Genomic DNA, 16,805 nt, shown 5'->3' with positions numbered 1-16,805 from the left:
CATGGTGATAGTGGAATTATTTGGCGAATCAGAACTGGATGACTCCTCCTGATTGGATGGCTCAATGTTATGTGAGTTATAGTCGGTAACTACAGCCACTAACTTCATTTATTGGCTTCTTAAGGGCTATTCTCATTTTTTTTTTCTTTTCCCTTTTATCGTGAAGAGGATGAAAACGAGAGACTGACTAGAAGAGTGTATGTGAGTAAGGTGGAAAGGGAAGGGGAGATCGGGGATTAGATGGAGGGATAGAGTGGAGAGATACATGGGAACTGGAGTATGATTTGGAGGGAAAGCAGCCAAATGGGAGAGGACACGGAGACATGGAGGCGATTTGTTTGTTGCCACAGCTTACGGGATTTAAACGTCTGGCTATAGATAGACAGACAGCTTATTAAAAATGTGTCCAAGAAAAGTATATGAAACAAATAATTCGTGTCTGTTATGGCAACCTCAGGGGACTTGCAGGTGACAACGTTAGACACAGACGCGTCAAATGAACATAACTTTAGTCACTGTATATTCAGTCATTACCTACTATTTCTACGAGCATATTAGGTAACTATCTATTATTTCTACGTGTCGGGTATTTTCTGCTCGTTATACCAAACCCTGGGTGAATCCTTCAATGTCTAAATTAGTCAGAGCCACATGAGAGAGGTCTGACAGCCGAACAAAGCCACTCCTGTCAGACCGCATCTTTTATGAGGGTCGCTTATTTATCAGGTGGGCTGGCAATGAATTCAGGGTTATCTGTGCACCAGCCGAAAGGAGACCTGGGATTTTTCTGTGCCACCGAACGATCTGACGGATGGAGCTTTCTGTGTAATGAGCCACCGCACTGAGTGAACTTTTCTGTGCACCGATTCGCGATGGAGGGAAATTTTCTGTGCATCGACTCGAGATGGAGGAAAATTATCTGTGCATCGACTCACGATGAAGGGAAAATATCTGTGCACCGACATCGGATGGAGGGAAATTTCTGTGCATAAATTTCTGATGACGGGGAATTTCTCTGCCATGAACGAAATATTCTGTGCATGGAACGGCCAGAGAGAGGAAATTTTATATGCAGTGATCCATGACGAAAACTATACCTCAATTCACGAAAATTTCTGTGGAGTTTCTTGGTGATTGGAGCTTCCTGTGCAGTGAGCATCTAGGAGGAGGGAATTTTCTTTACAATGGCCTGATGTAAAGAGGCTTCCAAATAACAACACGATAGAGATTTTCTGTTCACTGGAGAAATTTATAAGGACAGTCGGGAATCCTCTGAGACAAGGTAGTTCTTTATGCAACGGGGGAATGCCAAAGTTTTTCAAGCAAGGGAGGGAATGATAAACTTCCCAGTGCAACTGAGAATACAAAACTTCTCTACGAAAAGGAGGGAAGGGAGTGCGAGTACTGAAAAGCGGATTATATCAAAGGGTTAAAACATTATTCGTAGGGGTTCATGTAGGTCCCCAGGGTAGAGTGGGATGACGATAAAGAGGCTGTAATTCTCTCTCTCTCTCTCTCTCTCTCTCTCTCTCTCTCTCTCTCTCTCTCTCTCTCTCTCTCACTCTAATAATATTCACTTCACGAGCTACCTTTGCAAGTGGAGAGGTTGGATAAAGCCTTCATTTTCCTGTTCATTGGTGCAAGAGAGGGACGCCTTCAAGCGGTGACACTGAAAATAACCGGGCAGTCCCGCGTCCTGGTTATACGAACATCCATGAACACCCTATCCACCGAAAGCAGGATGGTGGACTGTATGATATGGATAATTTCAGTCTGCAGTCCACTGGGTTCACGATTCAAATGAACTTGAGACAAAAACAACAGCAACCCTACTATCATATTGTTCTTTATTTGACAGTTCGATTCGTGACCTCTTCTCTCCACCTGTGTGTGTGTGTGTGTGTGTGTGTGTGTGTGTGTGTGTGTGTGTGTGTGTGTGTGTGTGTGTGTGTGTGTGTGTGTGTGTGTGTGTGTGTGTGTGTGTGTGTGTGTGTGTGTGTGTGTGTGTGTGGCCGTCTCATCAACAACGCCCATCTTTATGTAAAACAGCCAGATATCTTCTCGCTCTCATATTGAACAGCCAACTTCACGGCTTGCCACATTTTGCTCTCTTACTCCTCTTCCTCTCTTCCTTCTTCACCTTCTCTTCTCCTTTATCTATCTTTATCTGATTCTTCTTTATCTATATTTCTCTTTATCTCTTCTATTTCCTCTTCTTCATTTTTATCTCTATTTGTCTATCTATATCTCTTCTCTTCTTCTGCTCCTTTCACTGCTTCATACATCCTCCTGCTCCACTTCCTCCTCCTCCTCCTCCCTCTATTCTACTTTCTTCTCCTTTTCATTATCTCCTCCTCCTCCTCCTCCTCTTCTTTCCCCTCCTCCTCCCATCACCATCTTTTCCTCTCCTGATTCCTTGGCAATCTCATTTTTTAGTTTTTTTTCTTTTATCTTCCATCCTATAACTCTGGTATACAAACTTCATATGTTATCTAGTTCTTTTCTTGTCTATATCTCTGTGTCAGTCTGTGTTTCTGTCTCAGTCTGTCTGTTGTGTCTGTTTCACCCTGTTGTTTTTTGAGTCACTCTTTATTTCTCTCTCCTCTTTATTTCTCTCTCTCTCTCTCTCAGTGTCCTTCCCACTCTTCCACAGCACTTTACCTTAAGCCAAGCACCGTTCACCTCAGCTTTGATATCCCGGCAAGAGCATTATATATTTTCCAATGCCCTTTTAGTCCAGACTCATATAAAGTCAGAGTTCACGGAGGATGAAGTTGGTGTCTGTTCGGCCATTTGGAGAACCAGAGGGGAAGAGATGCGTCGATGCTTGAAAATAAAGCAGGTATGTTTATGTGTATCGTGGGGGTATCTCTTTCTTGTTGTGCTTTAATCTCTCTCTCTCTCTCTCTCTCTCTCTCTCTCTCTCTCTATTATGGTGGGCACGCAACATCTTTCTAGCTAAGCACTCTTACCCCCTTTTCTCTCTCATGTCTGTAATTCAAGAGTCAACCAGCATTCTATCTTTCAATTATGCATGTTAACTCTGAAACTGTCTCCCTCAGTCAGTCTTTCCCACTGACAATGACCTCCTATTTCTTACAGCTCAGTGGGTCCGAACATCTTAAAATTTATTACTCCTGTGTTTTGTTTTCTATTGAAGTGACAAGCGTTCCACAAATTCTGTTCTTTCCCATTTCCATTACAATCATGGGAATTTGATAAACGTGAGCAGAATTTAAATCCCAGGTATACGGAATTAATCAGACGAGTGTTGGGCCTCCTCCTCACTTCACTTCCTCCATCTCTTCTTCTTCCTCCTTCTCTTCCCCTTTTCTCCTCCTCCTCGTGTTCTTTTTTCTCCTATTTATTTTTATTCCTTCTTTTCCTGTTCCCGTCTTCCTCCTAATCCTCCTCACCACCGCGCTCACCTTCTTCTTTTTCTTCTTCTTCGTCCTCGTCTTCTACCTCCTCTTCCTCCTGTAACCAGCCACCAATACAATCATACCTGTCCAATCTATCGTGCATCGACCCATGAATATTTATCCCCCACAGACCAACGCAAAGTACATAAATATTACAATGGCCATTAATTTCCCATGCACCGCTGCCCTGTTAATTTTGTAAACCCCTCCACATTGCGCTGATAGATGCCGTGATTGAAGAGTCGACCCACCGCGAACAATGAACGGATGGGTCTATTAAGTTTGGGGTTACAATCACACATGGTACACAGACGCTACTTTGTATGTGTGTTCAGTGGAGTGGTGATTTGATGAGGTATACACACACACACACACACACCTAAGGGCAAAGCTGGTGTGTGTGTGTGTGTGTGTGTGTGTGTGTGTGTGTGTGTGTGTGTGTGTGTGTGTGTGTGTGTGTTGGTAAGTGCTTAATACGTGCTTCACTACTGCCTATCCGATAAGTGCTTGGCAGGAGGAGGCTAAAAATTCATTAATAATTGCTTCATTTGCTGCTCCAACTCCTTTCAAAATGGTGTCTTTATTGTTTAGATTTTTTTTTTTTACAAGACAACAATATTCAATTAAGCGAACTGACTAAAAATAATCTCCACTGATATCCCGAAGAGCCCGGAGAGAAATGCGACACACACACACACACACACACACACACATAGAACCCTCGATGTTAAACCTCCCTCATCCACCCCCCACAGAAACCCACGAACACAACCTCCCCACCCACACCCACACCTACACCCACCCACATACATACACACTGAATTCTCGCTGCCAAAAAAACTAAATTATGGGGCCGCCAAAAATGCTTAAAATAATAAAAACTCCGGCAGGGCGTGCGTGACGATGCAAGGCAAGCAGAACTGCCTTGGCCATTTTACTGCCAACTTTTCCACACCAGTCGCCTCTCCATGGTACGCGACGTGTGTGTGGGTGGGGAAAGGTGGGGGGAGGAGGTGAAAGGTGGGGGAGGGATGGGAAAAGGTAGGGGAGAGATGGGGGTTGGTGGGTGGGTGTGGGGTGGGGTGGGATGTGTGTGTGTGTGTGTGTGTGTGTAATTCACCGGGTCGGTCAGGATCACCTGATGGTCGTGATCGTCAGCTTTTACCCTCCCGGAAGGGAGCTGAGAGCTCATATAGTCCGATCTAAGGGCAAGGCTGTGACCTTCACACACGCACACACCCATCCCCTTGCTCAAGGGGGACAGTAACCACCCACTTCGTCAGTGAAACTTTTCGCAACCTGAGCGAGGCGCGAACTCCCGTCTACCAGATGGCAAGCGAGAACGTTACCACTGCACCAGCGAGCGGTGTGTGTGTGTGTGTGTGTGTGTGTGTGTGTGTGTGTGTGTTGGGGGAGAGGAAGGAGGGGGAGTGAGTGGTAGAGAAGGGGTATAGTGGGAGGGGAAGGGGTTGAGGAGAAGGAAAATATGAACAAGAGCGAAGGTGAGGATAAGATGGGAAGGAATGGAGAAACACTGAGAGAGACGAGAAGGAAGAGAAGGGAAGAAGAAGAGGTGGAGAGAGTGGGAGAAGAGGGGAGGGAAGAGACGAACAGAGAGTGGGGAATGAGGGCGAGAGGGATAGCAGGAAAGGAGGGGTAGGGGAGGATGGAATAGGGATGAAGTAAAGATAGTTTTATTTTTCACCTTAATCTTTAAACACGAGTATGCATAACGAAACTGTAAAATATATTTGTTATTCTGCATGAGAGAGAGAGAGAGAATGTGTGTGTGTACAGAGAATGAGAGCAGGCTGGAGAGAGAAAGAGAGGAACCAATAAAATCAGGGAATGCGGTGAGCTGAAGTCACAAGGAAACTCACCCTAGACGAGAGTTTTGTTGACATCGGGAAAAGTTGTATTTCTGGCCGCGTTCCCTGCCTGCCTTCACATCAGCTGCCCAGATATCCACCGCAAGAGACGCTCGGGTGTTTCTCTCTAGTGAGCTAATAAGATTTTCGTGTTTGTTTATTTCAGAAGATCATTATTTTCATTTTTTACTCATTTTTGGAAAACCTGCTTCTCACCAGCCAAGTACCCAGATGCTCAGATCAACAAAAGCTCTCTTTTTATGTCTCCCGAAGGAAGGAATACGGATATTGTTTGTGTGTGTTATTTAATCACTTTTGCACTTTCATTTTCACTTTTGGAAAACTTATACTTCGGCTTTTGTCTCTAACGAATATCTGTTGTGTGTGTGTGTGTGTGTGTGTGTGTGTGTGTGTTTTTTTATCACTCATCTTATTTTCATCAATTTGTTCTGCTTGTCTCCCACTCCCTAGACCCTCACAGCGACACAAGCTCTGTTTTTACCTCTTGCGAAAAAATTAGTCTACAGTATTATATGCCTCCGTATTTTTTAACATTCTCTTTCGGAAAACTTCTATGTTGACGTGTTCTTTCTGGGTCCTTGGAGGGAAGGGAGGCTTTAGTATTTATCTCCTAAAGAAATTATTCCGTTGTTTATTTTGCATTTTAGCCACTTCTGTAAAGCTAATATCTAGATGTGCTCTATGCCTGCCGTCTACCCCCCTCCCTCGCTTCTCAGTCCTAGGGTGTGTGTGTGTGTGTGTGTGTGTGTGTGTGTGTGTGTGTGTGTGTGTGTGTGTGTGTGTGTGTGTGTGTGTGTGTGTGTGTGTGTGTGTGTTTAATCTCTTGCGAAGAAATGGTTGTATAATTTTTTGCACATAACTGCATCTTTCTACCTTGCTTGTTTGTTTATTTTCGGACTCTTCCATTTACTTTTGGAAAATCTACATCTCGGTGTTTTCTCTGTGTTTTTATCTCTTGCAAAGAAATGGCTGCAGGTATAATTTTTATCACACGACTGGATTTTTAGCTTCGTCTGTTTTACTCTCATAGTCGCATTCTTCTATTCACTCTTGGGAAACCTGCATCTCAGCAATTTCTCTCTCGTCCCAGCAACCGCCCGTCTACTGATTTTCTCCACTGTTCTTAATTTCAAGTTATGATATATGTAATCAATGGACATAAACAAGTCGATAGGGCTTGTCCATGCAAGTACGCAGTTACACCTTAGAGCAATAAATGATTTCCTGGGCTACAAAAACCGTCTCAATTGAATGAAAAATAACATTTACATACTAACATCGGAACGTGGGTAGAATGTGTATCTTTTAGTGCGAGGTTCTCCATGTCTGTTTATGCCACACGGTCATGGATACAACATTTATAAAACAATCCTTTTTCTGTATTCACAATCGACCAGACTCATACCTCCAGCACGCATACTCATGACTGAACACCGCTCTGAAAACACTGCAATTTTTCTTATTACCCAGTAATATCAATGGAATATTATGGTTCAATTGTAATAATAAACAAGTGCCACCATTATGGGAGTTTGATTCCACATACAGCCGTGGCAATGACCCGTGTGTGATTTTTATAATATTTGCGAAATCTGGGTTAAATTATTTTGTTCCGCAGTCTTTTTATATATATATATTTTTTTATTTGGTGGAATCTGGGTAAATTACTGAGTTGCGCAGTTTTATTACTCATTTGTTTAGCGAAATCTGGATAAATTATTTTGTTTCGCGGTCTTCTTATATTTTCTGTTCTGTGAAATCTGGGTAAATTATTCTGTAGCGTAGTCTTATTTCAGGATATTAAACAAATAAGACCTAACATAGCCTAACCTAAGCGTAAAAGCCACATACTCTGGTCCTAACCTTGGCATTCATTGGTCTTAACTTCAGGAGGGAGAATCGAATTGTTTTACTGTCACGTTTAGGCTTGGTCTCTAAATTTAGGTTTGGTTTGCGTGATATCCAAAAATAATTCCGTGAGATTTAGCTGAACAACTAACAATTCTTGTACTGTACTTCTGCTCTGGTAACCCTTTTGTAGTGAGTACGTATTAATCTTATCTTCCCTTCTCTCTCTCTCTCTCTCCCCCTCCCTCTCCCTCTCTCTCTCTCTCTCTCTCTCTCTCTCTCTCTCAAACTGTACTCGCAAACCCAATGCATAAGACCACGTGTGACATATGGACGTACCTGATAGGGTAAATGATATTCCACCAAAAATAAATGAAGTTATAAAAATGTCATATGTTCAGAATCAACATATAATTGAACTAGAAACCCATCTTCTCTCAAGAAACATAACATTGTCAATAATATGCAGCAACTATTTCTTCCAGATTTAAAATTATCTACCACACCAAAAAATCAAGAAAGAACAGAACGTTTTTTACATAATAGACAAGTGAGAGGCCACGCGTAAAATGTCACAGCTGCTTCTTCGAAATGTTAACATTGGAAGGTAAAAGTGACTCCCTAAATCAGGAGGTGTGTGGCCAAGTTATTTAATGTGGAAAGTCTGCGTCTGTTGCCCAAAGCGAAGTAATGCGTATCGGTTACGGGAGCAAACCATTCTTTCCAGCCACTGTTTACGACATGGCGGGTCAGTGCTATGGAAGTACTGGGTTATATAGATGATTAAAGACTGCATAGTAATAGAGGAATGGTTGAAATACTGGAACCACTCCCCAGTTATCATCGTCACCATCTTTACTTCTTTTCCACATGAGGCTTGGGAAAGGTAGAATTCAGAAAACAATAATTGAGAAAGGGCGAAAGTGGAATTACTATTAACAGCATGCCCATGAAAACAGGCCAAACACACACCTACAAACCACCCCATCCCCGCAACAATAACAGATAAAGTAACCAAGATATCAAGTAAAATAAACAGTATGAAAACGCAACAAACAAGCCCTGAAATAATAATATTCCCCGAGTTCATGCCTGGGGGGGGGAAAAAGAAAATTCGCTTGCATATTTCAGGCGCTGTCATCGCGAGGGCGCTCCCCACGACAGCCGACGTCGGAGGCGGGGCGAAATGGTGGGACTACTTCACTGTTACGAGCCGGGAGGGGACATATACACTGCTTTCTATGGGCAGCACGGGTCCCTGTCTCTCCGGGGGGCTCTCTCAAGCGTATTTATTTACCTTGACGCTGCTATTGCCCCGCCTGACCTTCTGTTTCTCACTCCCTTGCCTTTACCCACGGCGTTCTGTTCGCGGCTCGTACTCTAGTCAGTTAAGAAAGTTTCATAACACCTTTCCCTGAGAGATTTGTTTTGTTTATTACTGCTATTGTCCTGCCTGACCTGTTTCCCACTCCCTTGCCTCCACCCTGGTGCTACTGTCTGTCTTATGTTTTTCACGCCTTGGTTCTACAGTCTGCCTTTGTTTGCTCTGCTGTCTGCTTCTCACGTTTTGCCTCTACATTCCACAAGCCTTTTCTCTTTCACTTGCTTCTGCACTCTGCTTACTATTTTCTAAACGGTGACGTAAAATAATACCGTAAATCGCCATAATAACCATCGATTCACCTTAGTACCAAAATTGCCGAGCTGGACCTTTTGTTTTTTCATTCTTTGCCCCTACACACGACTTCTTCGTTCTTCCCAAGAGTGAAGTAAAATAAAATACTACTACTACTACTACTATTACTATGCTACTACTACTACTACTACTACTATACTACTGCTACTACTACTAATAATAATGACGACGACGACAACGACGACGATAATGATGATGATGACTCACTCTCAGCTGAAGAAAATCGTCTGGATTTAGCTGGAATACAATACGAGAGAGAGAGAGAGAGAGAGAGAGAGAGAGAGAGAGAGAGAGAGAGAGAGAGAGAGAGAGAGAGAGAGAGAGAGAGAGAGAGAGAGAGAGAGAGAAATAATAATTCACTGCAATTCTGAACAATTATACTTCGTCTGAATTCAACCAAGCTTAGCTCAACAAGGCATATCACATTTCACTGTTGCATGCACTCAGGAAATATGCTTTATATGTCTCAAAGGAATGTGACTCCAAGCAGCCTGTTAACTAAGATTTTTTTTTTTAATTTCTTTGAACGCTGCGCGCTCTTGAGGTAATCAAAGACACTGTTCAACGATCTATTATTCATTTATTTATTTATGCAAATCATATCGACATTAAAACGATAGGGGAAGCAGAAAAGAGGATGTTAATGGGTAGTCTGGGAACTAAATCGCTAAGGAAGAGGTGCTAGGGAGCCTCCTTGCCCGACGAGGATAGACTCTCTCACTCACAAACGCCCCCACAGCACAGATTTCCACACGCACTTCTCGCCCTACACGCAAAAGCCTTCCACACGTACAGTATACCCGTGTGTGAGGCAGGGTGGAATCAGGTCACGTCTCCTGTGCCGGAATGTAAAGCTGCCCCTGCTTTATAAATCACGTGCACTGCAGGACCCGTAAAACTTGGCCTGAACATAAATAGTGAACCCAGCGGCCCATGTCAGGCGTATGCAAACCGGACGCTACAATACATACATCCAAGCGACCTTTCACCAGTGTCAGTATTTCATGGTGTCACAACTATACTTCACTTAAAGGCATCGTTTTTCCTCCCATACTCAGGAGATCGAATTTCACATCATGCACTTCACACCCTCCCTCGGCCTCATGAAACCAAACGTGACAGTACCCTAGTCCTTCATGGCGGTATTTCACTCTATGACAAAACTTATTGTATCGTCACTGCACTTCACTTAATTTCCCACCTGTACTTCATGAGATCGAATTGCACAAGATCGAAATTCACACTATTATTTCAGAATATTCCCGCGGCGTATTTCACTCATGACACCTCACCGTGAACTACACCTCAATCCTTCAAGCCGGAATTTCACTTATGACATCACCGTTACTGCACTTCACAAGTTCACACCCACGCTCGCACTTCACGCCATCGAATTTCACAGCGTTTTTCACTCATGACATCACACCGCAACTACACATCAATCTTCCATGGCAGTACCTTACTTCATGGCATCATTCTTCCCTCCCTAATCGTCCTCTGCCGAATATATTTTTCCGTGTGGGATGCCGGGGGGGGACTCCGGTAATCTTCTTACTGTAATTGAGGTCCTGTGAGTCGATAATAATCCCTTGGCGGCCTTACCGGAAGATCTGATTCTCTCTCTCTCTCTCTCAGGTTTCGTAATACTCATCTAAGTAGTTATATTTAGGTGCTGTCAACGCCTAATCCCTAAGTTCACTCAGGATGGCAGCGGCATAAGATTATCGGATTATGGTACTCTCTCTCTCTCTCTCTCTCTCTACCTACCTACCTACCTACATACATACATACATTGCATGTACTAATACAGTGACCGCAACACACTACTGTCACGTGCGTAAGGTAACTAACAGACCCTTCCACCGTTGTAAGCAATTTCACTGCTACATCGACATCAATTTAATATCACAAATAGGCTACCGATATCCCCATCTTCACGAACACAGTCTAATCTTACTAACACCTACACAACACTTTCGAGCCATCATCACAGGAGCAAAAACAGTTCGAATTCTCTCGCCCACAAGCTCACGTCATTCTTACGTCATCAGCACTCAGGGCAAATAGGATACACGTAACATCGTTTTAGCCTCTACGTCATTCTTACGTCATAGACACTCAAGCCAAATGAGATGCATGTGGCAATCACTTACGCCTCCACGCCATTCTCGTTTCATTCGTACTCCACAAAAATGATCTGACGCATAATCTCCTTCCGTCAGCGCCATCAACACACTCTCGTTCGAGCTGCCATCAATGGAGAGTCACAGCGGTGGTTAAATCTCTAGATACTGGCGACGTTTTTTGTTGTTTTCAGCAGACTACTTTCAGAGAGATTTAATTATGTTTCGAGGGAGACTCAGTAGTTAAGTAGTTAATGAAGGCTACATATAACACCTCGAGTTCATGAAGCCTCCTCCAAAATGAACACCATCGCCTGGAGATGCCATGAATAAGTTTTTAAAATTCATCAGATAAAAGGGGTTAAATAATTTGTTCCGTCAATGTTACGTGTTCCCGTGATCTACAGGTTGTTACTTGAATTAATCATCCACAAGCTCATGTCGAGGTGAAAGTTTCCTATGGGTCAAAACTACACTTACACTCGTTCAATCCAGTCCTGAATGAGGTAACCACAGTATGATTTTAGTACTGACGGTGGGAATAAGCAACAAAGAGGTGACATGTGAAGGTATATGACACGAAGACAAACTGCTGGACCTTAGGGAACGGACTGTCGCTTCATTTTCAGCAGTAGTAGTAGCAGTTGCAACCCCAGATTCACTTCGTCACGTTCCCAGTGGAATGCAGACTGAAGTTGCCCTCCCCCTACAGTTCACCATTCTCCATCCGGACTGAGGAACGGTTGTATAGCTGGGCATCGAAGCAACTCAGTCATAATAGTGCCACCGCATGAAGGTGTCCCTCTCTTAATGTATGAAAGCTCAGCGTAAACCCGTCCATGTATGCAAACCCTTTCTCGATTCAGCCAGACAGAAAATGTATGAGCCAAGCAATTTCTCACGACGAATCTCTGCCATGCTCATCTCCCCTGCACAAAGGATAAAATTAACTTAGCATAATAATCTTCCCCGGGGCGTCCACAACACACAATAGTTTACCCACATTATTAACTTGGTGGAGATTTGCGTCGTTTTGAGGCTTATTTCACGTAGCTTAGTGACAAAACAAGACACCACTACGACTGTACATCCTTTTCATAGCACTTCTTCGTTACTAGCACCATAAAATAGTGTTCATGTCTTGTTACAAGTTAGCACTGAAACAGGAGAGATCGTAGTTTTAGACCAAGCTACGGTAAACAAAGCGTGACACCTGCCGGCGAGATAATTAATCACAGTCTCACCTGTCAAACACCTGAGACTATTTTTGTGTTTAAAAGGACCTTCTGTCAGCTATTAATTAGCAACTAGATTACTATAGTGAATCTTGACGTTCTCTTTTATCTTTATAAGGCTGAAGTGTTTACATATTTATAATGAGAGCGAATATGAACAGGCCAGAAGTAGGAATAAATCGGTAAGGAAGAGGTGCTAGGGACATGAAGTAACCTCTTAATTTGATGGGGAATACGGGTACCGGATTTACCGTGTGTGTGTGTGTGTGTGTGTGTGTGTGTGTGTGTGTGTGTGTGTGTGTGTGTGTGTGTGTGTGTGTGTGTGTGTGTGTGTGTGTGTGTGTGTGTGTGTGTGTGTGTGTGTGTGTGTGTGTGGTCCCTCACATATTTACACCTCACCCACATCCTTTAATTAATTTACCACACTCTCACCTGGGGAACTAACCTCACTGATTGCCTCACCTGTAAATAGGTGTGGTAAGCCCCTCCTTGAACCACAGGACGAGGTAAACAGTGTCCCCGGCCTCCACTGACATGTTGCACGGCAGTCTCGCGGCCTCTGTCTCCACGCCCTCCACGTCCTTCACCACGTCTGGGGGAAAGAGAGAGAGGATGGTCAGAGAGAGTGGATGGTTAGAGAGAATGGATATTTAGAGAGGTTATGAATGATCAGAAGACCATGTGCTAAGGGTAATGGGTAAGCATGTCTCTATACGCCCTCCACCACGTCTAAGGAAGAGAGTGGATGGTTAAGGGGTGGATGGTTAAGGGGTGGATGGTTAAGGATCGATGGTAAGGATGTGGATGGTTGGAGGGTGGATGCTTAACCCATATACGACGATGGGCTACTCCTCAGCTGAATAAAATCGTCTGCTGGGAGAAAAAAATGGGCTACAAGAGTTAAGATTTCTGTCGTCTCCACACCCTCCGTTCTTCGTCACGTCTGGAAAGGTGTGAGAAAAGGTTAAGGTCTTAGCGATTGATTTTACATATAGCATGTTAACAGCTGTCCCGACCATGCGAGGGTGTATAATTATGAATCTTTCTCTCTCTCTCTGTATGTGTGTGTGTGTACTTAAAGGGGGGCACAGGCGTTCACACACACACTCAGCTTTACTAAAACGAGTGGAACTAATGACTTTTCGTCTCATCAACTCTTTCCCCCTCTTACCCACTCTCTCTCTCTCTCTCTCTCTCTCTCTCTCTCTCTCATATTGTGCGGGGAGATTTGAAATGCCTGTTGCTGTCGGTCCGTCTGTCTACCTATGTGTCGGTCTGTCTGTCTGCCTGTCTGTCTCCCCCTACACGGCTGGACTGACTGGAATGAATGCTGACAGGGGAATAACTTTTGGAAGCGTAGTGCCTAATAAAATGTCAAAATTTTTTGTATATTTCCACTGCCCCTCTCTATGACACGCCGACTACCCCCCCAGAGAGAGAGAGAGAGAGAGAGAGAGAGAAATTGTCATCAGAAATTAAGCAAATCAAGCCTCAAGACTCATAGGTATGTTATTATGATCCGGAAATAATATGGGTCACTGATTACAAAGCTTAGGTCACAGGTCAAGGTCACACTATCTATCTATCTATATCTATATCTATCTATCTATCTATATATATATATATATATATATATATTCAAGATGAACTTTGCCATCATTAAGACAATTTTTATAACTTCCAATCCTTTCACAAACACTGGCTGAGCTCCGGCGTTCTGTCTTCCATTTGGCGTTGTCTTCCATTTGGCGTTATGTCTTCCACTTGGCGTTATGTCTTCCATTTGGCGTTACGTCTTCCATTTGGCGTTATGTATTCCATTTGGCGTTATGTCTTCCATTTGGCGTTAAGTATTCCATTTGGCGTTATGTCTTCCATTTGGCGTAAAGTATTCCATTCGGCGTTACGTATTCCATTTGGTGTCTGCCCCATATCTATTTTCAGCCGCTCGTGAATAAGACTACATTAAATCCGCCCATCTCGTTGAAATCTGAGACGACGCTGGGAGGAATTTAAAGAAGAGACGTGGAGTGCAGAATTAATGATGACAGAATGCCGATCGTTGGAGAGGAAGGATGATCACAAGCCACTGATCTATATTGAAGCCACAGTCCTCAGCGGCTACTGTGGATTTTAACTATAATGGGACTACTACAGGACAGGACCAGACCTTGTTGGGAACGTGGTGGCTAGTTTTCATCATCCACCATTCTGCTGAAGTACGAATCAGGACAGGCTGCATGTTGTGAGAGTGCTGTACGAGATAGTAGGAGTGTTTTTGTGACTACTTTTGCGAGTCTTCTCTGGATATGTCAGTGGAATACATGAAACGTACAGACAGAAGCAGGCATACGAAACACTTCAGATGTCCACCACGGATTGTATTTCGAAACACAGACTCGCTGCAGATACGTTGGGATACGAGTAGGAACACGCCAGCCTCCGAACCACCACACACCCCAGCCCTCAACAGTCCCACTCGATTCTTAAATTCAGGTTCAGATCAAAAGTATTCCAAGTCCCACACACGCCACTGGTCAACGCTCTTTTCTCTGATAAACTAACCCAGTTCAGTTTAAGGCAGGACAAGAAAGGCAACTCGAGAAAAGGTCGTTGAAGCTGAAGAATATAACTTTAAGGAAACTTGAGATAAGCTTCGGGAGGCTGGACATAAAATCTAGGCAACTCGAGAAAACGTTGCTGAGGCCTCAAGGGAACACGAGAAAAGGTAACTATGCCTTCAAAGAAACTCCAAAGAAGCTCGGCGAGAGTAGAGATGAAATTTTACCAGAGATGCTTGAGACAAAATTTTTAATGGACATGGAAATACTACCCTAAACAAAAAGAGCCTTCAGAAAAGTTTACTGAGGCACTAAAGTTAGGAACCTTGAGGAAAGCTTAACGAGACTAAAAGAGCGCGGAGAAAAGCCTAACGCAACTAAACGAGAGCTGAGAAAAGCTTAACGAGTCTAAAAATAGGTTGGAGAAAAGCTTGGCGAGGCTGGAGAATCTCTGAGCTCCCCCTCCGCCCACAAATCCTCGCAGGAAACACATTTGTACCTCCGCCATGATCCCATTCTCCGTGGTGAGGTCCCTTTTCTCTCTCCCAACTCTTCTCCCCCCCCCCTTCTTCCCTCCTCTTTCTCCCTCTTGCTTTTTCAGACCCCTCTCCCCCTCCTCTCCCCTCGTCCTCCCCTCCTCTTACTCACTCTTGCTTTCTCAGATCCCTCCCTCCTCTGTTCTCTTTCCCCTTCACCCCTTCGCTTTCCTCTCTTATTTTCTCTCTCCCCTCCCTCTTTCCCCCTCCTCCTTTCCCATTTTCTCCCCCCCTCTCCCTGTTCCCCTACTGCCTTTTCTCCCTTCTTTCTTCCACCCTTTTTCCTCGTCCTTTCTCCCCTTTCTAATAACCCTTTTTGCCTCTCCCTCTACTTTCTTACACTGCTTTCTCTATCTATCCTCCTCCCCACTTCCTCTTTCTCCAGCTGATGTCTAACTCTACCCCCTTCTTTCCAGTCCCCTCTTTCCCTTCCCCACTCCTCTTCCTTCCTTCTCTACCCCACATCCCTTTCCACTCCTCTATCCCCATTTACTTCCCCACACGTCCCTACTGTCCCATATGTCCTTTGTATACACTCATTTTCCTATCCCTATTTGCTGCCTCATCTCCCCCATTCAGCCTTTTGTCACCTTTCCTCCACTGTCCACACTTCTCCCTTCCCTCCCACCTTCCCTTTGCGCCTCTCCCCTCCTTTGCTGCTCCTTCCCGCCCCATCCTAACTTTCCTTTCACCCTTCTCTGACCCAACTTCCCCCCTTTGTTCTCCCCATTCCGGCCTTTCTAATCCCCTCTCCCTCCTTCAGCAATCCTAACCTCCCCTTCAGCCTCGCCCTAAATCCCCCCCTCCCCTCACCCTCCAACAAATTTCTTCTTTCTCAAATCCACCCTCTCCTCCAAGTCTCCCTCCTCTCCCCTCCCACCATCTCCCCCTCCCTGTCCTCTCCCCACATCTCTCCCTCTCTCTCTCCTCACCCCTCCCACTCTCTCTCCTCTCCTCAAATCCTCCCACCCCCTCCCCATCCCGTCTCGCCCACTCCTCTCCGACGCAGATGTCTTAGCGTCACATTCTTTCCGCATCTTCTTTATCTCGGCTCCCCCCTCCTCTCTCTCCCTGCCCCCCCTTCTCCTCCCCCCTCCCCCTGCTGCTTCCTCCGCTTTATTCCCCTCATCTGTCTTCCGCTCCCGCCTCATCGTCTCCTTCTTCCTCTGGCTTCTGCACGTCTTCCTCTTCCTTCTCCTCCGTCCTGTTTTTTCTTATAGTAACTTCTTTTCTTCTCCTTTTTCCTCAAGCCTCTCTTCTTCTCCCTCCTCCTACCCCTTCTCTCTATGGCCGCTCGTCTTCTTCTTCTTCTGCTTCTCCTCCTCCTCCTCCTCCTATTCCTTCTCCTCCTCCTCTTATTCCTTCTCCTCCTCCTCCTCCTCTTCCTTTTCCCTTTCTTCTTCCTCCTCCTCCTCTCCTCCTCATATTCCTTCTCCTCCTCCTCCTCCTCTTCCTTTTCCCTTTCTTCTTCTTCCTCCTATTCCTGCTCCGGCTC

The 16,805-nt window shown here is 44.6% G+C and overlaps 1 protein-coding gene across 1 annotated transcript in view; it reads right to left on the bottom strand.

Annotated features, from left to right (window-relative positions):
• Window positions 1-15,282, bottom strand: part of LOC145401347 (neural cell adhesion molecule 2-like) — a 61,644-nt gene extending 46,362 nt beyond the window's left edge. The window contains exons 1-3 of the mRNA XM_080273672.1: window positions 15,148-15,282; window positions 14,756-14,765; window positions 12,676-12,805 (exon numbers count right to left, since the gene is read on the bottom strand). Of these exons, the coding sequence (XP_080129798.1) occupies window positions 12,676-12,805; window positions 14,756-14,765; window positions 15,148-15,282 (275 nt within the window). The remainder of the gene's footprint in view (window positions 1-12,675; window positions 12,806-14,755; window positions 14,766-15,147) is intronic.
• Window positions 15,283-16,805: the final 1,523 nt, after the last annotated feature.

The sequence above is a fragment of the Coenobita brevimanus genome, chromosome 55 (assembly GCF_032717465.1).
Source record: "Coenobita brevimanus isolate Jiangsu-jjx chromosome 55, ASM3271746v2, whole genome shotgun sequence".
Lineage (NCBI taxonomy): Eukaryota > Metazoa > Arthropoda > Malacostraca > Decapoda > Coenobitidae > Coenobita > Coenobita brevimanus.
The sequence above is the reverse complement of the archived record's forward strand: the minus strand, read 5'-3'. Positions and strand labels throughout refer to the sequence as shown.